The 24,623-nt window shown below is 45.1% G+C and overlaps 1 protein-coding gene across 6 annotated transcripts in view; it reads left to right on the top strand.

Moving 5' to 3' along the window:
- The window catches only part of tenm4 (teneurin transmembrane protein 4), a gene marked incomplete at both ends in the record, with an annotated part of 418,773 nt that overhangs the window by 316,965 nt on the left and 77,185 nt on the right, over positions 1–24,623 (top strand). For all 6 annotated transcript variants that reach the window (XM_080731250.1, XM_080731249.1, XM_080731248.1 and 3 more), the window contains one exon: positions 15,195–15,367. In XM_080731250.1, the coding sequence (XP_080587376.1) occupies positions 15,195–15,367 (173 nt within the window). The remainder of the gene's footprint in view (positions 1–15,194; positions 15,368–24,623) is intronic.

Here is a 24,623-nt window from a genome sequence, read left to right as displayed (position 1 = left end):
CGTGTGTGTGTAGCATAGCCTGTACATCCTAGACTCAAATCCTAGTCCTAGTCACTATGCAAGCACGACCACCGCTCACTTCACATTGGGTGTGATTTTTTACTTTACTGGAGCATTTCCAGTTTTCAGTACTTTTACTTCTACCCCACTACATCTCAGAGGCAAATATTGTACATTTACTCCACTACAATTATTTGAAAACTTTAGTTACTAGTTACTTTGTAGATTTAAATTATGAATGCAAAACATACTTTAACCACTTCAGCCCTATATACATTTCGTCCATTTGAAAATGGCCGATGCGACGCATTTGGCACTTTTAAGTACATGTTGATACCATTACGTTTGTACTTTTACTCAAGTCAATTTTGAATTCCAGACATGTAACAGAGTATTTCTACATTGCAGTATTGATACAAAATCTAGTACTTTTTTCCTACCACTGGCTGGCTGTTTTACTTTTTGTAACTTCTGTGGTGCAATCTGCTTCGTCTGCTAGCTTTAAGCTCCCCAAATACATTTATTATAGAAAGTCAGCGGAATAAAACACAACATTTCGGCCTACATTGGCCTTCTTCAGGTGTAAAACTGAAGAAGGCCTGAAGAAGGCCAATGTAGGCCGAAGCGTTGTGTTTTATTCCGCAGACTTTCTATAATAAATGTATTTGGGGAGCTTCGAGACGGTGTGCGGTCCTTCACTTCTTTTTTGCTGCTCTTTTTTGGTCCAGCACCCGTCGTAGTCTTTTTGGATGTGCGTGTATCCACCGACAGCCTCGTCTGCTAGCTTTACCACACTTAGGGATGCGGCGCTAACTGGATGACAGATAAAGCAGATCGGTCGGTCAGACATCTGTTACACCTCTCGCTGGAGGAGTGTAACACCCTGACACATTATCAGACGCTCTGTTTAATCCGAGAAGACACTTATTTGTTTGATTTGCCTGTCATCGGAGACAGGCTGTCATGTCATCCAACGCTGTCTGGTTGGGGGGGAGGGGGATTAGAAACCTTGTATCTCCATATTTCAACTTTCTGTTTTTTTTTTATTCAATCATAAATGAACACCCTGATCAGAGAGTGTCGCATACACGTCGTGAAAATAGGAGATCTAAGAATGTTAGAGAGGCAGGGACATTTCTAAAAGGGCCTTTTGTTGAAAATGGCCGACCTTCTCTGGAGGTCGGCTATTTTTGGTGCTTGATACCACACTGAACAAAGCATAATCAAGTGAATACTGGATATGGAGCATTCAAGTTCTGCATTTGAGTTTTGACAAGGTAATTCTCTTGAATGTTGTCTTCAGGTATGGCATGGAAAGAAGGTATTTGCATTTCTTTCACCATAGTGAAAACTGCATTCATGGTCTGGAGAGGGCACTTTTTTACAGGACAAAAAGGGCAGGGGCTCAAGCCCCCTTTGATGTCTATGTGTGCACATGCGGCTAAAAGGATAACACAAACAAGTCCTGGGGATTTGTGGTACTTTGTATTCAATTCATCAACATGTCGTCCATGAGGTTTTGGGAGGCTACACTGCACTGGAATGGCTGGAATATTCCCTTGAATTATTTATTTTCTCGAATTTCTCAGGAGGCATTGTTTGATGATTACTGCACACTGGAGCGCAACCCTCACGATTACACTAGATGTGACAGGCAAGACAGAGGAGAAAACATTGCATTATATTATGTTCGCTTGATAGGCAGATTTTTATCTCGTACATGTCCAACTTCTGCGCTTTTCCTAAATGAATGCTCTACTTTGCCGTATAACAGAGTATCGCTCAAAGGTTGCAAAAATACTCCATCTACAAGCTAACAACACGTGATGTAGCTCTACATTAAGAAGAAAAAAAAAAAACTTTCCGGGTTGGACGCCACAGTTTTCTTACCTTTTAAAGTTCTACTGCCATATTTATTATTTATTTATTTTGCTGGTGCCATCAAAAAGTAGCTTACCTTTGCGATGTTATAGAACATTATCTATGGATTATTTCCAAACATAATCTTTTTCAATGGACACATATATCTGTACTGTAGCCAAACTGACTGTAGGGGGAAGCCTTATGCAAGGAATGAATGTGAAATGGCCTTCCCCTCTTTCTGTCGTTCAGAGCGTAGAAATGCATTTTCTAGATCAGGTCCACAGAATACAGCCAGGAAGTGATTTGGGACTCCATTGATGTTTACGTGTGTTTGAGAGCAGCGTTACGGGAGCTGTTCTTACTGTACACACCTGCGCGACCCCTCATCAGCTTACAGTGCTCAAACAAGGTAAAAGAACGAGCGTTCGTATTGGTGACGCGCCGTCGTCAGAATTGGGACAAGCGTTAACGTTCGAAGCAGTAAAAGAGTTAATAACCGTGGAGCGGCGATCCGATTTTGTATTTTCCCCATTCAAGTCAACGGGGCCATATATGGAGATCTCTGTGTCAGTCCTTGTCCCTTTTATGCCCATATATGGGCATAAAATGCCAACAATATTAAGCCCATATCTTGGAATACCCATATATGGACATGGACATACTGTGTCAGTCATCTCCATATTTGGGAAAAGTTACATTTTTGCATTTTCCCCTAAGTCAATGGAGAAAATGTATTCACGAATAAACATAACATTATCTCTTAGCAAAATGCAAGCAGAGGAAGTTCCGATGAAGCCGGTCGATTTGACTGATGGCCCATGTGCGTACCAACCAAAACTGAGGGAGGAGTAGCGCAGCAAGATTAAAAAAGAAAAGTTTATCCCGAAAGATGGAACGATGGAAAGAAAGAAGGTACTATAGAAAGACAAGTACTATAGTGTAGTTGCCCTGTTAGGGCAACCACACTAATAATGACTTCCCAGGGCTGGGTGATAACGTCAAATATTATGGTTATTTCAAACGTATGCCTAGATTTTGACTGATTGAGGGGCTGTTAAGTCTGACATCATTTTGTAGGCAGAGGAGAACTTTTGGGGCCAAAAGGCCCCAGCGCCCGTGAATCTTTTTACTATTTTTACTATTTACTAATTTATCTTCTCTTTGTTGTTGAAAGGAAAGTGGTAGAATTATACTTTAGTCGTTATTTTTGTCTTGGATCTGTTGAATATATGTCCCTACATATATTGATAATAAATCTGCTTGGAGGTCTGACTACAAAATGATGTCACGGCTTAAAAGCCCCATATGCGAGTGTGTTCTATCAGATGATGTCACGACTGTGACGTCATACTGATGACATCAGGGATCTCAGTAGCATAAAAGGGACAGACACGACAGCTTGTTTAATTCGGTGTCAAGATACATACAACAGAGTAGTCTCCTGACTGTTTTTGCAAGTGCCATAGAGACGATAAGAGACACGCGCAGTAAAGGATAACAGACGGACAAAAAGAGAGACGGATACGCAAGTCATGGAAGGAACTTCGTCCAACCCTTGCCGGCCTCAGAGCTTTCACTGTGTACACTGTTCATACGCTTTCTGTTCTGAGGTCTACCTCCTTAAGCACTTAAAGAGGAGCCACAACAACGTCTACACCGAAATGCTGAAGAAAAGACAGATCCGCGACTGGAGCTACCAAGATCCCCACTGCAAAAGGTTGAAGGATGGACAGATCGACTCAGCAGCCCGTCGGAAAATAACCAGCTCCGTGGGAACCAGACAGAAACGCAGAGAGATCCCAATTGAACCACCTCGCGTCAGGAACCAGTCCTTTGACCCTGCCGCCGGAGCCTCCACCTCTAGGAACGCTACCTCTGCGCTACCTCTGCGAACTCCACTGTTGGCAAATGACCAGCTCCAAATAACCAGCTCCATGAAAACCAGACAGAATCACAGAGAGATCACAATTGAACCACCTCGCAACAAGAACCAGTCCTTTGACCCTCCCGCTGGAGCCTCCACCACTGCGAACGCTACCTCTTCTAACTCCACCTCTGCGAAGCCCCCGGCCGAGAGGTCTACAGGCCTGTCCGGACCGATGGCTGCCACAGCCAGCGGCCGCGAGAGTGAGAGCTTGGAAGCGATCTTGACTTGGATGGATAAGAACAACACCGAGATGAAAAAACAAATGGATATAGCCAATGCCAAGATGACAAATATGGAGAACGAAATAGGCAAGCTAAAAGCCGAAAACAGCGCACTGCTCACGAAGGTGAGCCAGATGCATTCCTCCTCGGGATAAAATAGGGCTTCAAGACCAGTCGAGGACAACAGGCCACTACAGCTTTGGCCGGATTTACACTGGCAGCCAAATCCAGAAGCCAGATCTGAATCATCCAGATTGGAATCGGATTAGATTAGGTTCAAATCGGATTTCTAGGGGCAGGGTTAGTTGTTAGCGTTGTGGCCTCACAGTTAGAAGATCCTGGGTTTGATTCCCGCCGGGGGACGCTGTGGGCGCTGGGGGCCTGTTCCCTCCTCCGCGTCATCTGCGCCCAGCCACCGACTCCTTAGATAGGGCCCTTCTGTGTGGAGTTTGCATGTTCTCCCCATGTCTCCTAGGGTAGATACCCTCACAGAAACATGCAGTAATCCTGGTCTCTATAATGCCTCCCCCCTGGCCAGCCGGGGCGACTGATGTGTGGGAAAGGAACTGGTTGGAATAACGTGTTCCTTCCACGCGCTACATCCAAACCGGGGAAATCCCCACTGTCAGGTGAAAAGAAGCAACTTGGACTCCTCATGCATAGAAGGAAGCAGGTCAGTCCGTTGTCTCCCCAGGTGCGGCAGAGGGAGAGCAGAGCCCAGGATTACATAGGCAATTGGTGAAAATGGGTTACAAAATCGTGGGATAAAAATGATTAAAAAATGTAATAAATGCAGACCGGTCACATGGAATCAGATGTTTTCAAACGTGACTTGAGCCACATCCAGAGGTGGTTTCAGATCTGTTACAAATCTGATCTAACGAGCCAAGTCACATAATGTGTGAAACTGTTCATTGTCACTTGCAGCTTGACCCGAGTGCCACCGATGTCATTACAGAGTGTGAGAATTGCATTTTGAGGGTGTAATACCACGGTAACCAAAGCAGATATGTCGACGCAGGGCGGCTTTGGGTTGAAGTTGTTCAAATCAGTCTGAACACACAGATCAGATCGGGTCACTTGCAAATGCAGTGTGAACAGTCGGGCCAAAAGATCGGATTTGAGAAATAAATCCGATTTAGGCTACATTTGACTGCAGTCTAAATCCAGCCTAATTGCTCCCCGAGCGCCACATGTGGCTGCTCGCTGCTCCTAGTCGTTATAGGATGGGTAAAATGCAGGGGACAAATTTCACGTATGTGCAAATGTACCGTGACAAAAAACACTGTGGGGCCTATTATTACCCTTATTATATTTTCTCCCCCCTGCTCATAAAAACAGAATGATTATTTTCTTTAAAAGTAATAATGGTTTTGGACAAGGTTTCCACCAGACAGCAACACTACAGTATGCTACTAGTAAGACGCCTCAGGGCAACAAGCGAGGTCGCGGCACAGTGATGTGGACATCAGGGATGTGGACATCAGGGATCTCCATATATGGGCATGAAAGGGATTTATTCCCCTGGCATCTCAGGGATCTCCATTTCTCCATATATGGGCATACAAATGATTTGTTCCCCTGGTATCACAGGGATCTCCATATCTCCATATATGGGCATAAAAATGATTTGTTCCCCTGGTATCACAGGGATCTCCATATCTCCATATATGGGCATACAAAGGATTTGTTCCCCCTGGCATCACAGGGATCTCCATATCTCCATATATGGGCATACAAAGGATTTGTTCCCCCTGGCATCACAGGGATCTCCATATCTCCATATATGGGCATACAAAGGATGTGTTCCCCCTGGCATCACAGGGATATCCATATCTCCATATATGGGCATGAAAAGGATTTGTACCCCTGGTATCACAGGGATCTCCATATCTCCATATATGGGCATACAAAGGATTTGTTCCCCCTGGCATCACAGGGATCTCTCTAACAGGGTGTCATTAATATTGATGACATCAGGGAACTCCATATATGGGCATAAAAGGGATTCTGTTAGTGTGACATCACAGTAGGGCTGTAATCTAGCCCTGTTTTAGGGATTCGAACTTCGGGGGGATTTTCCGAACGGACCATCGAACCTTAGATGGTTCGTTCAATTGAATAAAAACCGAACGTTCGAACGTTCGAACCATCGAACGTTCGAACCATCGAACGTACTGTACCTTGAACCAGCTAAAACAGTGTAGGAAATGTTTTAAATGCGCTTTTATCCATTGAAAACGCGTGGATGCGTGGCCGCATTAACACCTAGGCTAACACTTGGAAAATCCAACCCAATCGGAGAAAATGTTGCGCAGTTTGTTGACGAACAGGCTCAATGTATAGCGGAGTTGCACGGATGATGATTAGACTTGGTGACTGCGTCGGAGCGCGTCGCGTTCGGGCTAAACTGGTCTCGATGTAACAACCCCAGAAATCGCATTATAGATCCTTTAGGGGGTTGCAATGAAATCCATCTTTGCTCATGCTTAGGAGAAAGGCTGTTTAATCTTTGGGTGCGTGGATGGCTGGGTGTTCGCTGTTCAGAGCACACACACGTCTGTCTCAGTGTCTCTGCCCAGCTCAGCTGCTCTCACTCTACTCAGTCTACTGTCAACAAGCGTGTGTCAGCGAGGCGCTGTAATGGTTCGCGGCCCCAAACAGGAGCGGAATTGGAACGGAGGACGGTCCTTGATCGCTCCAAGCTGTTCTGGTGCATTTTATAACTACTATAACGGTCACCATTAACTGTTAGTGTTTACCGGTAGGCCTAACTTATTTCGTATTTGGCTATCTCTACTACTGTGATATTCTGAATAGGCCTATCACATTCTGATAATTATTTTTCGTGTAAAAAAAAAGAAAAAGAAAAAAAGAAAAAAACCTGAACCCATTAATTTCGAACTTCGATTGCCAACGTAACGAACGAACGTTCGAATCCCCGAAGGCTTGCTTGCAGCCCTACATCACAGTGAAGCCAGAGCGTGATGTCAGAGCGGCAAACCCATTCTGGTAGAGTGGTTCCCCTGACATCACAGTGAAATCAGAGCATGATGTCAGAGCGGCAAACCCATAGACCGTAAAAATGACACAGACAAGCTGTGACTTTTCTCATAGTAAACTGCGACCTTCGGTTGCAATAATAATAATGATAGCGACAAAAAGCATGGCCGATGCCTCGTGTTTCTTTCAGTGGCGTCAGTTCAGAAAAAGCTAAGGTATTGCAACATGACCGGTGTCTTACACCAGTCATGTTGCCATACCTTAGCAACAGGCATGATACATTTATTTTAATTTATTTTTTCTCCCGTTTCTACGGTTTCTTGGGCTGGATATGGCAGCCTGGAATGGTTGTTCAAGTGCAGCTAAACTTGACATGTTAGTAAATGTGCCACAGCTGACTGCGGAACCTTGGAATATAACATTTTGTCAAGATGGGAGAATACAAGTGTGGAGAATATAATTATAATATCTTGTTAAAGGGCCTACACCATGAATTTTCATTTTTCCAATTTTTATGTATTTTCTTGGTGTCCCACCAGCAACTTCTATCCTCACAAAGTCCTATTTCTGACCATTGTGTCTTTCTCAGTTTATGGGCAGATCTATGTTAGCATGTCTCAGAACGGTCCTGATTGTGAAATGTCAGATTTGTGATGTCACAAGGCCTGAGAAGGAGGCAGGAGGAGCTGGGAGAGGGTTGGGGAGGGGTGGGCAGGCCTGAGAAGGAGGCAGGAGGAGCTGGGAGAGGGTTGGGGAGGGGTGGGCAGGCCTGCTGAGCAGGAGGTGGGGAGGAGTGTGGGGCCAAAACTGGCTCAATAGCGCAGTCCTCCCACTCAGGACAAGGTGGTACTGCAGCTGAAAATGCTCTGAAAGCCAGGCAGAAATGACAGGGGCTCTGTATTCAGGAGTGGTAATTTAGCCTCAAACCTTTTCAAAAACGTTTTTGGGACACAAACAGTGTTACATAAATTATTTTTAAATGCATGGTGTAGGACCTTTAAAGTGACCATTTTGTTAAATTTTGCATTTGTAGTTAGTTTACTGTAATTTAACAACATAATAACCAGGACAGATAGACAAAGATACATTCATGGATTTATATTTAAAAGTAACTTTTATTTCCCCCCCTGGACCCAGGGTATGGCAGCTGCATACCCCTGCCATACCCAATTGACGCCCCTGGTTTCCTTTGTGAGCACCAGAGAGTCTGTTCACAGCAGAATCTCTAACTGTGACATAATCTCCAACAAAGTTTCCTGATTGAGGGATAGAGCATGTTATTGTGTGGCTTCACAATAAGGCGCAGTTGATAACACTCTAATGATCCCATATTCAGTTCTCGGTTTTTCTCCTGCCTGCCTTTTGTTCCCTTTGAAAGGCTTTCATTAGGAAATTGCAGGGTGCAAAATTATCATTAGATCGTTTATTTTAATTAACAAGGAAAAGCTCAGTCAGAAATGCCTCGATTTATGTGTATTTTTCCACGCGACCAATTAGATTATGACTCCATATTTCGCCGGAAGCGAAGCCGGACCGTCCATATGTCATTAATAACACAAGACCGAATAAAAGACGCTTTTGTTTTGCTTTCGGAATAATTAGTTGTGAAGGTCACCTGTATCACCTGAGGGTCAGAGCCATAATTTGCTTTAATAAGGCACCTTCCTTTATCTGCACACATGCACAACACTAATTAATGTGTTCTTAAATGTGTTCGTTTGCTTTATTGAACGTTATAATTCGGTAAACGTGCGGGCAGCGTTGCGGAGGCGAAGAGAACAAAGGATGCCTGCTAAACAGACGTGTAGGCTGCTTGTAACCCCTAGCAACCTCGTCTGCTGTGGCGCTCGCTGCGTGCACAGATGTTCTCCTGACCTCCTAATGTGCTTTTTCTTCCTCGCGATAAGAGCTTATGCTTAAGGGTTACTGTAAATCTATTAATTCGTGTGATATTCTGAAATCTGACTAATTGTTCTTAATTAGCCTCCGGTTAAGGGACAGCTCTTATTTAGCACCAAGAGCTGTATGGAGTTTTGAATAAGCTGTCGACTAAAAAACGTATGAATTGAAGACCCTAGAAAGATCTGTTCTGTTGTAACATTATTATGTCTGAAGATTAATAGACATCTTGACCATATGGCCCGCATCCTGGGGCAATATCACTTCAAATTAGGGATGGGCAATGACATTTCTGGCCGATATCGATATCCGATATAATTAATTGCTGCTCTGGCCGATAACAGATATAAAACCGATGTCGATATGATATCATTCTGTATTTAAAAATATATATAGATCGTCGTTGTCGGGTGGAAACCTTGTATCTCCAAGTTTCAAATTTTGACTTTCTTTCGCAAAGTAAAGCCCTGCTTCATCATACAAAGTCGTCACACAAAAGTAGTGAAAACAGCAGATCTACAAGCACATAACGCCTCACGGTGCGAGGCGTTCTGTGCTTGTAGATCGTCTGTTTCCACTAGTTTAAATCATTTTCAAAATGATAAATGCAAAACGAACGGTTTTGGACATACAAGGTTTCCACCCGACAACGACGATATAATAATTTTGTCCATTCTGAAAGGGGCATATAAACACTGTATTTGAAAAAGCAATGCCTCTTTATTCCAAAACCAGGGATGCACCGGTTACTGAAACGTTGGCCCATGTCCCAACATAAACAGCTTGAATGTAGTGTTTTGATTTTAAAATGTTCCAACTTGTTGACCCTTTTGAAAGCTTCCCCAGTAAACACTGGAATCTGCAGGCTTTGTCGTCACAAAAGGCTTTTTCCAGCCTAATCGATTTTGTCAATTGTAAAAAAGTACGTTAGATTTTATTTTCATGTCAATTTGTCGATATATATATAAGAAATTGTAAAACTATAAAAAAAAGAACTGTAGCCTATTATTCGATTAACCTACAAGATTAAGTCAGTTATTGGTTATGTTTAGATAAGGCTTCAGTTAATTGCTCAGCCCTGCATGAGATTATATGAAGAACCAGGGGCTGAAATGGGTTTGCTGTGCAGCAGTGATGTAAAGTAACTAAGTACATTTACTTAAGTACTGTACTTAAGTACACTTTTGAGCTATTTGTACTTTACTTGAGTATTTCCAATTTCCAATACTTTTACTTCTACTCCACTACATCTCGGTTCCAAATATTGTACTTTTACTACACTACAATTTTTGAAAACTTTAGTTTCTAATTACTTTGCAGATATAAATTATAATATTATAAAACATGCATGGACTGGCACTTTAGCCCTATTTTATACCGTGGCTATTTGGAAATAGATCTACACGCGTTGTGAGCTTGTAGATCTGCTATTTTCAAAACATTTTGTACTTTTACTTTTGGTACTTTAAGTACATTTTGATGTCAATACTTTAGTACTTTTTCTCAAGTACATTTTGAATTTTGGACATTGACTTGTAACAGAGTACATCTACAGTGCGGTATTGATACTTTTACTTAAAGCTATACTATGGAAGTTGCTCAACTATACTGGTCAGTAGCGGTATTGCTTTTTTCGTCTGTTTTTCGCCCGGAGTCGCCACAGACCACCAGAACGGGGCCGCGCGACCACCACGACCGCCTCGCCGATACGAATCCGTAGAGCCCTCTCCCGTCATTTTTAGACCAGGATTGGGGGAGATTCCTTCACCAGTGTAAACACTGTTGCTGACGGAAGCTACTTCCTGAAGAGACGGCAAGACACGCTGTGATTGGCCGGTAGTGTATGATCGGCGCTGTGATTGGCCAACATATATACAACGTATATGGATGATGCTGATGACGTAATTTTGCCTGTAAATCCGGTCCCTGGCCAGGACCATAGAAAACATATTTACAGAAGGCTTTAGGGGCTGAAATTAGTTGGGGTTGGGGTTCTAAAAAAAAGCGATTTAATAGTTAGGACAATTTTAAGATTAGTTTTATTGGAAAAGTTACATAGTATGGCTTTAAGTACAAAATGTGAGTACTTTTTCCACCACTGCTGTGCAGGGAGACTTCTGATGGCGAGCGGCGGGGCCTATTGTTGCGGGCCCCCCGGGCAGGGAAAGGTCAGAGAGCTGGCATGTGACACGGAAGGTGATGCGATGCCAACGGATCTGTGGCCATTCAGGGGGAAAGCGCAAGCTTCCGACTCTCTCTCTCTCTCTCTCCCCCACATGCGTGCGCGCACGTCCCTCGTCCAGCGAGCTAATAAGGCACAGGGCCGGGTATAGAAATAGCAGAGCCACACAGCCATTAGAACTCAGCGGTGGAGAGCCCGAGGACTGGCTTCTCGGGCTCAAAGCGCTAATTGAGACGGAGAGAGAGAGAGTCGGGGGTCAGTGATCAGGCTGGGGCAGAGCCGTGTTACCGTGGAATGACAATTCCGTCGTGCAGGACCGACTCCTTTGTTCGGTATGTGGTCGGAGGTGGGGGGTGGGGGGGGGGGTGGGGGGGGGGGGGGGGTGGTGTGGGGGCAACAGTCTTTATCTTGTGTAAAGTGAATAGTCCAAAGCGGTATAACGGCTACTGTTAGGGTGCGACTTTCTTCCGAGAACAGTGACGTACTGTTTCCGGAGCACGCAGAGAAAAGAAAGAAAGAGAGACAGAAAGACAGAAAGAAGATCAAAAAAAGAAGGGGCGCGTGCACTAGGGATGGCAATATATCGCGATATTAAATTACATTTTGAATTCCGGACTTTTACTTGTAAGGGTGCCCTCGCACCAAAATACCTAGAGTGGAATCCGCCAATGCATTTTAATGAGAATGGAGCGTTTTTTTGCCCGTAGAGGATTTCTGCAAAAAAAAACGCTCCATTCTCATTGAAATGCATTGGCGGATTCCACTCTAGGTATTTTGGTGTGAGGGCACCCTAACATAGTATTTCTACATTGCAGCATTGATACTTTTACTTAAGTAAACAAGACCAGGTCAACCTGGTTGTGCCAGACCCCGGTTCTGCCAACCCTCTGGGCCTATAAATTTAATGGTACATTTATAGGCTGTCTGTCCCTTTATAGGCTGTCTGTCCCTCCCTCATGTCATCATCATTTGTGACATCATTGTGACCAAATATGGAGAAAAGAGGGAGGGACAGACCGACAGACAAAGCCTTTTGCTTTGTCTGTCGGTCTGTCCCTCCCTCATGTCATTGTGATGACATGAAGGCTTTGTCTGTCGGTCTATCCCTCCCTCATATCATCATCATGTCATCATCATGACCATCTATGGAGAAAACCCGGACAGACCGACATTTGCTTATGTAGGCCTACCCATTTCATGGGTCTGGCAAATACGTGAGTACTTTTTCCACCACTGCCGGAGATCAGTTCATCCCCACACTGATGAGTTACGATATAGCCCAAAGAAAATCAAACGCTTTCGATAACAAATGACTAGTGCTATTTAGCATTTCCTGAAAGTAGAGGCTCCATGTCCTGAAAAAAACAACAACTCCCGAGTCCCCCGTCCCCCCCTGCCACAGTTCAGATCAGATATCATTTATCTCTGGGAGATGATCTTCTCCCCCCCCACCCCCCAACCTCTCCTTTTTCGATATTGGATATTTGAGATGGCAGGCGCCGAGGAAATATCCGTAAACCAGCGCACCGCTATCTCATTTATTAGAGACTTTATTATGGCAGGGAGAGAGAGCTGTATTTGGGTGATGGGGGGGGTGGGTTTGGTGGTGGTGGGGTGGGGTGGCTGCTTCTCAATCTGTATTCACGGCACAGATAAAAGGTCCTCATTCTCGGTAATGCGGCGCTCACTCACTCTCATTCTGGCGAGCGACTGTCAAGCTGAAAGATTTCAAATTGTTCCACGGTGGCGGCGGCGGCGCGCTCATCTCGTCATGGCATCGGAATGAGAGTCGTTCAGCCGCTCGCGCAGGGGCGTCGCACCAAATTCTGGGCCCTGGGTACAAGGGTTCACTAACACTTTGTGCTTTAACTATTGAGAAATAGCAGATATACAAGCTCGCAGCAGATATACAAGCTCGCGAGCTTGTAGATCTGCTATTTTTGAAAAATCTTGAACTTTTTTGCAAGTCTTTGAATATTTCAAATCCTTCTAAGGTTTTTTGAAAAACCTATGTTTCTACAGTATGTCAGTGGTGCTCAAACCTTTTCATGTGAAGGACCCCCAAAATGATATGTACTTGGCCACGGACGCCCATCTCAAGATATTTAGTTCCAGGGACCCCCCAGAAGCAAAATTTGAGCTACAAATGTTTGCTTAAAAAAAAATACATATTTTCAAAGATTTTCACAAATCTTCACGACTTTTCAAGAATAGCAGATCTACAGTACAAGCTGTGAGCTTGTATCCGCTATTTTTCAACAGCTAAAGTATAAAATAATTAAGGCCCCTCCACCTTGGGCCCTAGGAACTCAGTCCCACTCCCCCCCCCCCCCACCCGACCCCCCCCCCCCCCCCCTTGTGACGCCCCTGCGCTCACGTTCCTCTGTGTGATGATGAGCTGACTGATTGGCACGCCGCCAGTGAGACGCAGCGTCGCTAGAGGACCTTCACCTTCACCGCTCCTATTTCACACACCGCATAATGAGATTAAGTCATATTGCTAATCTTTTAAGCTAATAAGTTTTCCAGAAATGAAAAAAAAAAAGAAAGAAGGTGACGTGCCTTCTCACTCTATGAAGAGATGTGTTTATCTTGGCTTCTCAATGTATTATTGTTTTGTTTTGCATAATCGTCACTGTCGGGCAGAAACCTCGTATCTCCACGTTTCAAATGTGTACATTTTTTCACGATGTAAAGCCTCGCTTCATCATACAAGGCCGTCGTACAGGAGTAGTGAAAACAGCAGATCTACATGCAGTGGTGTGCTTGTAGATCAGCTGTTTTAACTAGGCTAAATCATTTTTAAAAAGTCCGGGACCCCTAAGGGGTCCTCAGAGTTACTACAGGGGGTCCGATAGAAACTTTCTTTCTCCTTTTTTATAATAACCACTTGAACCCTAGCATCCATAGAACTGAGAACTTTAGCCCAAAATAGCCGATCTACAACGACGTTGTGAGCTTGTAGATCGGCTATTTTTGGCAAAGAGGTTTGGTGTAGAGGGGAAAAAAGAGCACACTAAGTACAGAGTGAAAGGTCAAGTTTATTAAAGGGGAAGACCACCCATTTTCAATATTGAACTATGACATGAGTGGTGTGGAAATAGAAAAAAAGTTCCCCCCCTTCTGTGTTGCCTAGAACTGGAAGATTGATTTTGGGGTTTGTATTGTAAAGTACAATGGTGTGATGTCATCACAATACAAACCCCCAAATCAATCCTCCAGTTCTAGGCAACACAGAAGGGGGGGGGGGGGGGGGGGACTTTTTTTCTATTTCCACACAACTCCTCTAAGCTATATTAATGACATAGTTCAATATTGAAAATGGGTCGTCTTCCCCTTTAAGTATTGACGGTTCAAGTGGTTAAATATCTGAAAACTCAAATTGACGTGAATCCAAAATACACCGTTGATTGTGCTGTCAAACGATGAAACTATATGGAATCTGGGGGTCCCTGCTTCATCTCTCTCTGAGCTAAGGGGTCCTTGGCCTGAAAACGTTGAAGACCCCTGCGTTAAATTAATAGTTAGATTTGTTACCGATCCAACCGACCTTCGACTCCCGGTCCAGCGCTTCTCCAGATACGCGGGTGTGGGACACTCACACAATCACACATGCAGAGATGTTGCACTGTTACTGAAGGGTTACTGTCACGGTGAAGTGCTCTACATCCTCGTTGCTATAGCGCCCGCTTCTTTCTTTACTGTTGCTACGAAACGTGACACTCGAAACGAAAAGCTTGAGACGCAGTCTGCAGATCTTCTTTTGTGTGTGACGCTGCTGTAGTAGCCTATGATCAAGTAGGGCATTGATTTATGGGCACAAAGACCCACAAAAAGTTAAAATATGGATATAACGATTATATGTTTTACAGCAGTGGTTCTCAAAGTGGATTTCGGAGAATCTCTAGGTTCCTTTAGTGGGGTCTAAATTGACCCATACAAGTCTGTAACTCTGACAGTGTACACTACAAATGGAACCAAATGGACCCTAACAGGGTCCATTTGGTTCCATTTGTACACTGTCAGAGTTAAGGGGAGACCTTGAAATTTGAAAGTTTGAGAAACAAATTCCCATTATCTCGCTGGCTCTTCTTCTCAGGTACGACAGCTACGGACGCCTGACCAACGTCACCTACCCCACGGGCCGCGTCAGCAGCTACCGCACGGACGTGGACAGCTCGGTGCGCATCCAGACCGAAGGCTCCAACAAGGAGGACATCACGGTCACCACCAACCTGTCGGCGTCCGGGACCTTCTACACGCTGATGCAGGGTGGGTGTCTGACACAAGATCTGCTGCTGAACCAGTGTTTAAGGGGATAAAAAAAGGCTTATTTTCTATCAATATCACACCCCATGAAGCCTTAAAGGTAGGATATGTGATTTATTTAAGTTTCAGTTTCAGTTTTCATGTAGGTGACAGGCGGGGGACTTCCTCCAATCATGATCAAGTGGGGGCGGGCCTTGGTGTGCATAAGGCCCGCCTCGAGTCGACCATGATTGGAGGAAGGCCCTGCTCTATCCTGATTGGAGGAAAACCTGTCTCCTCCACCAAACTGATACTGCTTTTTTCTCCTCACACATAGGGGATAAGGCTGAAGTCCAAACATGGACCAAACACACTATAGCCGTTTTTAGCTCGAGACCCAAAAGAGATATTAGACGTTTGCCCAGGCTTCGTGCCGCGAGTGTGTCGATCAGCTATTTTCACCATAGACATTTGTTTTCTAATTTATGGACTTTATTTGTAGGACACCAAAAATGAAAGAAAAAAATGTGTCTGCGACCCACAAATGGGTACCGACCCAGTGTTTGGGAAACAGTGCTCTATAGTAACTAGTACTAACCATCCTTTCTTCTGCCATGTGCCTTTTCACGTGAATGCATGGGAACGTGCTGCCATGTGTCACACAGTACAGCATGCATGTGTGATGCCCGGCGGCTGGCACACCACATCTCAGGTGATTAATAACACACACAGGGGTCTGTCCGTAGCAGTAGCAGTAGTAGTAGTAGTAGTGGTGGGACTTGTCGCTCCGGTGCCGCACTTCAACGCTTATTGCAGAAAATCCTTTGAGTGCGGCGAGCCTTCCCCATGCATGCACTCGCCGATATGAAGAAAAAAGAAACGCACGCTATCGATTTGCTGTCGTAAAACTTAATTCATAAAAGCAGCAGCCAGTGTTCGTTCCGCCGGTCCGTATAGGAGATCCCTGGCCCCTGACTAAATACAATCAGAAGGGGCGTCACAAGGGGGTGGGGGAAGTGGGACTGAGTTACTATAGGGCCCAAGGTGGAGGGGCCTTAATTATATAGCTATTTTTGAAAAGTCATGAAAATGTGTGTAAAATCTTTGAATATATGTATTTTTTTAAGTGAACTTTTTTTAAACTCAAATTTGGCTTCTGGGGGGGGGGTCCCTGGAACTAAATATTTTGAGATGGGAAACATAGGTTTTTTAAAAAAAAAACCTTTAGAAGGATTTGAAATATTCAAAGACTTACACAAATTTTCAAGATTTTTCAAAAATAGATCTACAATGTTCAAAGACTTGCACACATTTTCAAGAGTTTTCAAAAATAGCAGATCTACAAGCTCGCAGCGCGGCACTCGGTGCCGCGCTGCGAGCTTGTATATCTGCTATTTTTTCAACAGTTAAAGCACAAAATAACGCGTAATAATGCCGTTCCCAGTCTAAATGGGTTAAACCCCCTCCTCCCTCTATGAAGAACATTGATGAGGGGGCCCGCAGTGAATCCCTGTACCCAGGGCCCAGCATTTGGTGTGACACCCCTGAGGGGCCTGGGGCGGGGCTGGGTGCCAGCACATGTGATCTGTCTTGCTCACTTTGGCATGTTGATGTCCTGTTCTGTGCCTGACCAACCGCTTCATTGATTAGCGCTTGATGGCTTTGAACTCTCCAGCCCCAATTTCATTTCAGGAGTATTGTAAAGATTTTCCTTTTCTCCCCCCTCCCCCGACCAACCAACCTAACCAACCTAAACACACACTAACTAACAGTGGTGGAATGACGTCAGTATACTCAGATTAGCTACATCTATCTATAAATGCGACAAATCTCTGCGTGTGTGTATGTAATCCGCGTATCTCGAGAACCGTTCGTCCCACCGGCTTCAGATTCGGCACGCGCATTCCCCGCCGTGGCGCGGAGTGCAGTGCCGGGCCTCGACCCGACCCGATGTGCGGTTTTCCGAAACCGGCGCAAAACGTTCGGAATCTCCTTATGCAGAGAAGATTGTTGACATCTGGCTGTTCCGGAGGAAATCGGCGCAAGCGCTGACTCATTGTGACATCACTTCATAAAAGGCTCTGACATCACGTACACCACATGACCCCACACTCCTATGACAGAGATCTACATATATGGGCATATGGGCATTCTGACATCACTTCTGCTGACTCAAAGACAAACAGGCAAACAGATGGTCGCTGACTCATTGTGACATAAAATGGACGCAATATATATGGGCATAAATGGACGTATCGGCACAAGCGCTGACTCATACAGAGATCTCCATATATGGGCATATGGGCAGATCTCCATATGGGCTACATATATGGGCATATGGGCATTCTGACATCACTTAAAATGGACGCAATCTCCGTATATGGGCATAAAGGGGACACAGATACAGAGATCTCCATATATGGGCATATGGGCAGATCTCCATATATGGGCATATGGGCATTCTGACATCACTCCTGTACTTTGCACGTGTTGAATCTCTATGTATGTAATCCGCGTATCTCGAGAACCGTTCGTCCCACCGGCTTCAGATTCGGCACGCGCGTTCCCCGCCGCGGCGCGGAGTGCAGTGCCGGGCCTCGGCCCGACCCGACTCACGTTTTTTCCGAACCGGCGCGAAACGTTCGGAATCTCCTTACGCGGAGCTGATTGTTGACATCAGGCTGTTCCGGAGGAAATTCGGCGCAATCGCTGACTCATTGTGACATCACTTCATAAAAGGCTCTGACATCACGTACGCCACATGAGTCAACAAAAAATCTCTGTGAATGTGTATGTATGTATGTAATCCGCGTATCTCGAAAACCGTTCTTCCCACCGGCACGCGCGTTCTCCAGATATGGGCATAAAATGAATGCCTGTATGCGGAGCTGATGTCTGACATCAGAGTTTTCAGCAACCGGTACTTTGTGTGCAGAGATCTCCATATATGGGCATAAGGGGACAAAGGCAACCAGATGGTCAAAACGGGGCCTATGACAACAGGTATATTGGGGTTTGCATTAAAGGGTGGGGCATGGGGTCTGCTCCAAAAAAGAAAAAGAAAATAAAAGAGACAAAGACAAACATAAGACAAGCAACAAAGTGTGGGACTGGGAGGATGACTTGAATGATGCAGATTTAAGCAGGCTGCGTATTCTGCTTAAAGAAGAAACAAACAAAAAGAGATATCATATATGGGCATAAAATGGACGCAGATAAACAGATATCTCCATATATGGCACATGGGCATGAAATGGACGCAGAATCACAAAGATCTCCATACGGGCATAAAGGGACACAGACAGACAGATACAGAGATCTCCATATATGGGCATAAAATGGACGCAAATAGACAGATATCTCCATATATGGGCATAAAATGGACCCAGAACTATATCTGCAGTGATCTCCATATATGGACATAAAATGGATGCCGACAGATAGATACAGATATCTCCATATATGGGCATAAATGGACACAGGCAAACAGATGGTCAAAACGGGTCTTATGACAACAGGTATAATGGGGTTTGCATTAAAGGGCGGGGCATTCATTCCCTATTTACATCGTTCCCGAGTTGGCCAGGTCGCCGACTAGACGCTGGGCCGCCCGAAGGGCGGCCCAGCTTCTAGTAATAGTAATGAGTCTGCATTTCCCTTCAAAAATGCAGACTCAAAAATGCAAAAATTTTAGCCCTATTTTTATACCTTGGCTATTTGAAAATAGCCGATCTACAAGCTCACAACGATACTTTTACTTAAGTAAAACACTTTTTTCCACACCTCTGCATTCCAAAGTGCACTCCTATACCCATCCACATTGATCCCCCCCCCCCCCCCCAAGCGATGTGACCTTGTGCTGGACATCTGCTGGTGAGAGGAGGAGGCTCCGTGCCAGAGGCTCTTACTGTTAATTAATTCACCATTGTCTGCTTTGCGAGCCGTTGCGAGCTGGGTGATCTCTCAATACAACGCTGACGTGGGCGGCTTGGCAGGTCGTTTCCATTTGTTGCCTCTTTTTAAGACCTTTGTGTTGGCCGACCTTCAACAGGCTGTGCAGAGATTGCCGTACGTACGCCTCGATCTGTCTATCTGTCCCCCTTGCAAACCCGGGAACGCAGACGCCGCTGAGTGAATAGAGCGGCAGGAGGACGCGCTACTAGAGAGTCAGAATTGGCTTTATTTATTGTCACATCACAGCGTGTACAGGTGTAGAGAATGGGGTGAAATCCTTTTTTCTTTTTCGTGTGCGCTCCATCCTTTCATTGTTTCCGTGTGGAGAAAACATAGAGGTGCTCAGGGACGTGCTGGGCCCCTGCTTCAGCCCGGGAAAAAGAGTTGTAGAGGCCCTCATTGCGCTATAGAGAGAGATCTCTCTCTAAAGCGCTGCTGCTACTTTGCCATTTCAGATCATGACAAGTGTCAAGCCAGTGGGCCAATTACATGAGTTATATTTCGTCGTTGTCGGGTGGAAACCTTGTATGTCCAAAACCGTTTGTTTTGTATTTATCATTTTAAAAATGATTTAAACTAGTGAAAACAGCCGATCTAAAAGCACACAACGCCTCGCACCGAAACTTGGAGATACGAGGGGGGCGGCATAGCTCAGGGGTAGAGAAACCGTTATTAGAGCACGAAGGGTTCCCGAAGGGTTCCCAGTTCGAATCCGGGCTCCCCCTGAGTTAATGTCGAAGGGTCCTTGGGCAAGACTTTGTACCCCACATTGCTCCCGGTGAGCTGGTTGGTGCCTTGCATGGTTTCCTCTGCCACCGGTGTATGAATGTGTGCGTGAATGGGTGAATGTAATGCACAATCTCTGTAAAGCGCTTTGGATCAAAAGCGCTATATAAATGCACCATTTACCATTTACCATTTTACGAGGTATCTGTCTGACAGTGACGATTTACTTTGTTGGCCGCCCAGCCCCCAAAATGGAATGGCTCTCTCAAAATGGCTCTGACTCTACAGCACCTCCAGGGACGTGCTGGCCATTGGGAAAAGCGGGACAACTCCCGGCCGGTCCAGGCCGGCCATTAGGAAAAAAAATTAAATAAAATGTCGGCCTTCGTTCCATTTTGGGGGCTGGGCGGCCAACAAAGTAAATCGCCACTGTCGGGCAGAAACCTCGTATCTCCAAGTTTCAAATTTGTAATTTTTTTTTCGCAAAGTAAAGCCCTGCTTCATCACACAAGGCCGTTTTGTGATGTAGTGAAAACTAGTTTAAATCATTTTTAAAATGATAAATACAAAACAAACGGTTTTGGACGTACAAGGTTTCCACCCGACAACAACGAAATATAACTCATGTAATTGGCCCACTGGCTTGTCACTTGTCATGATCTGAAATGGCAAATCTTTGAGTAGCAGCAGCGCTATAAAGAGAGATCTCTCTCTCTCGCGCAATGAGGGCCTCTACAACTCTTTTGCCCAGCACGTCCCTGGCGGGAGGAGTAGGACGAAGGCTTTTACGTCCTCCCAGTGGGGGCTCCTCACTGGCAGGTGAGTCAGTAGGATACAACGCCAGTGACAACACAGAAATGTGTGTGGGGAGGAACAGGGACGTGCAGAGAATGTTAGAGAGGCAGGGGCTGGAATTTTCCAAAAGGGCAAAAATAGCAGACCTCCAAGCTCACAACGCGCTGCGACGCGTGGCGTAACGGCAAGGATTTCTACACAGAGAGGGCAATTCTTTCAACATAAGATGCTGCATTCACGTTCAGGAGAGTTTTGACAAGGCAATTCTATTGAATGCTTCCTTCAGGTACGGCATGGAAAAAGTGAATTTGCATTTCTTTCACCATAGTAAAAAATTGCATTTATGCTCTGGAGAGGGCACTTTTTACAGACAGATAGAAAAGGGCAGGGGCTCAAGCCCCCTTTGATGTCTATGTGTGCACATGCCTGGGGAGGAATATCTATTGGCAAAAACCACTAAATGTGGGAGAGAAAGGGGCTAAAACTAAGCACACAGACAAAAAATAAAAATAAAACTGCTTCTCCGTTATTTGATTAAACCCATATTATTTATAACCAACAACCTACTTAATCTTGCTCACGTAGGTTAGATATGCTTTCGGTTAATTGCCCAACCCTAGCACGAAGCCCGCTAGGCATTCGTTTCCTGCTGCACCACTTCTTCGCCCGTTTTGTTGCGTTTCCATTAGATTACAGAAGCAGCAGCAGCAGCGCAGAGCTCCGTACTCCTTTAACCCCTTTAGACCACAATTTTGCGTATTATTTTATGCTTTAACTATTGAAAAATAGCAGATATACAAGCTCACAGCGTGGCACCGAGTGCCGCGCTCCGATCTTGTAGATCTTTTTTGAGAAAATCGTGAAAATTCGATTTTTTTTTCCGATGCTATAAGTGTCTTTTGAATCCTTCTAAGGTTTTTAAAAATATATATATGTTTCTGTGTCAGCAATCTGGCTATAGCCATCGCCAAAGAAAAGGTCCTTTTCACTTAACTGGAGCTCAGTTAGTCTGTAATTGAGAGACTACTGTGTCAGTGGTTCTCAAACTTTTTCATGTGAAGGACCCCCAAAATGATATGTGTTTGGCCACGGACCCCCATCTCAAAATATTTAGTTCCAGGGACCCCCCAGAAGCAAATATTTGAGTTACAAAGATTTGCTTAAAAAAATAAATATATTCAAAGATTTGCACACATTTTCACGACTTTTTCAAAAATAGCAGATCTACAAGCTCGCAGCGCGGCACTCGGTGCCGCGCTGTGAGCTTGTATATCTGCTATTTTTCAATAGTTAAAGCAGTCAATAATTCTAGGTCTGAACGGATTAATACTCCCCCCTCCTCCTCCTCCTTAACAGAATGGCATGCATACATTAGCGTTAAAAACTCCAGCATTCAGCAGTATTCTCGGCTTCGTCTTGCTGCGCGTGTGAAGCCCCCGCAGCCCCTCACTGCTCTTGGCAGGGGCCCTAACCCCTCCGAGAGAGAGAGAGACAGAGAGAGGGCCTGGGGCCGTCCGGCCCCCGGGCCCCCCAGAGCGTCTGTCATGATGGGGAGAGAGAGCTGCGGGCCGCTTGCAAGGTCAACCCTCCATCGCCTCTAACCCCCTCTCGCCACCCCCGCCCCCCATTTCTCTCGCCTCAACGGCGCTGTCACACGCGTGTGTCCTCAGGCGCCTTCCCTCGTCGTGCCGGGGAAAAGAAACGACAAATGGGTGCGGAGTCCTGTCAACTTCGAGCGTGTTTAAAAGAACGCTTGTTCCCGGCGTTGGAGTGTAAAGACGCTAAGGTGCAAACGTCGCGACGTGTTTACATGTGGCCGCGGGCCGGCGAGCCACACTGTGTGCGTGTGTGTGCTTTTATTTATTTATTATTGTTGGCTATTTTTGACGTCCTTTTAGGTCATTGTGGAAAGACAAAGGGCAGAGAGAGAAAGAGAGAAAGAGAGAGAGAGACAAGATCAGGGGCGTCACACCAAATTCTGGGCCCTGGGTACAAGGATTCACTGTGGGCCCCCCATGAATGTTAACTATTAACTACAACCTTTTCTTGTCAAGGACCCCCAAGTATTTGGTCACAGACCCCCCCATCTCAAAATATTTAGTTCCAGGGACACATTTTCACAAGTTTTCAAAAATAGCAGATCTACAAGCTCGCAGCGCGGCACTCGGTGCCGCGCTGTGAGCTTGTATATCTGCTATTTTTCAATAGCTAAAGTTACTAGGGCCCCTCCACCTTGGGCCCTAGTAACTCAGTCCCACTCCCCCCCCCTTGTGACGCCCCTGGACAAGACGGGGTTCGGATTCTAACCCAGAACCTCGTGCTCACATGGAGTGTTTTGGTCCGTGTGCATATTGTGCACCCCAAGGATGTTATTTTCCGTCTTTTTCTTCTGCTAATTAGTGTGCAGTTTGATGAGCCGTTCATTTTCAACCCCAAATAATGCCCGGCCTGGTCCCCTGTTAGGCCTGTCACAGTTATTACAAAATAATGGCCTTGTCGCAATTATCTGAGATAGTTATAATTATAAATGCCGCATTTGACTTCATTGTTTCCAAGTTTTTTAAAAAGTTCCAAAAACTGCGGAAATAGCAGATGCACACACAAGCGTGTGAGCTTGTAGACTTCCAGAAAGAAAGAAAGTTTACAGTTATTAAAAACGATATGTTTCCGTGTAATAAATTGTGGAATTCTTGTTTACGAAGCTTGTTTTTTTTATTATTCATCGTCTCTGTCGGGTAGAAACTTCCAAAACTGTAACTTTTCAGTGTTCAAATTCAAAAGCAGCAGATCTACAAGCTCGTAATGCCTGGTTTTACACTTGGTTGCGTGCTGAAAGTAGCTGATCTACAAGCTCGTTGTGAGCTTGGCGCCTTGCGACGCATTGTGAGCTTGTAGATCGGCAACTTTTTGGCAAATGTTCCGCCACCAGGAGAATGGATGTTGGGGGATATTTTCATTATCGCGATAATATCGTAAATCGCGATTTCTTTGGTCACAATGATCGTGACATGACATTTTCATATGGTCCCCTCCCTAGTCAGTGGACACAGGGGGACATGGCGTGTGGTGGATGATGTATGTGTACAGTATAACAAAGCTGCTTTTCCACTGACATGGCCCAACACCACACCACTCCACACCGCCAACTTGTGCCAGGTTTTCCACTGCAAGGACCTGGATAGAGTGTTGTGAAAGTGGTACTAAACGTGGTACAAAAAATCACACCCGTGTGAACTGAGCGGTGGTTTCCCCCCCCCCCCCCCCCCCCCTTCCCCCCTGTGTGTGTGTGTGTGTGTGTGTGTGTGTGTGTGTGTGTGTGTGTGTGTGCGTGTGTGTGTGTGTGTGTGTGCCTGGTCTGGCCTGGCCTGAACAACAGCGCCCCTCCCTTAACATGTGTGGTCAGAAAAGGTTACTGCAGGCTACAGACAGACAGACAGACAGACAGACACGCACGCAGACAGACAGACAGACAGACCCACACACACGGCCACGTATAGGAGCGTTGTGACCACCGCTCAAAAAGTATCCAGTCCACAGGTCTATAAGCTAGGCCAAACAGGGTCAAACACTTCATAATGACCTGATCACTCACTGACTTTTCATTTAGACCACCAGGATATATTTGTAATACATGATAATAGATTCTATTGTGTTATATAATCACTGTTATAATCTGTTATAGTGTATTATAGTTATCATAGTATTACATTAATACTTGATAGTGTGTATTAATCACAGTTATAATCCATTATAGTAATGAGGATAGTTGTAATACACATTTATATTGTATTATAATCACAGTTAA

This window comes from Nannobrachium achirus, assembly GCF_963921795.1.
Source record: "Nannobrachium achirus genome assembly, chromosome: 8".
Classification (NCBI taxonomy): Eukaryota; Metazoa; Chordata; class Actinopteri; order Myctophiformes; family Myctophidae; genus Nannobrachium; species Nannobrachium achirus.
Note: the sequence above shows the minus strand (reverse complement) of the source record. Positions and strands in the feature narration are given on the sequence as shown.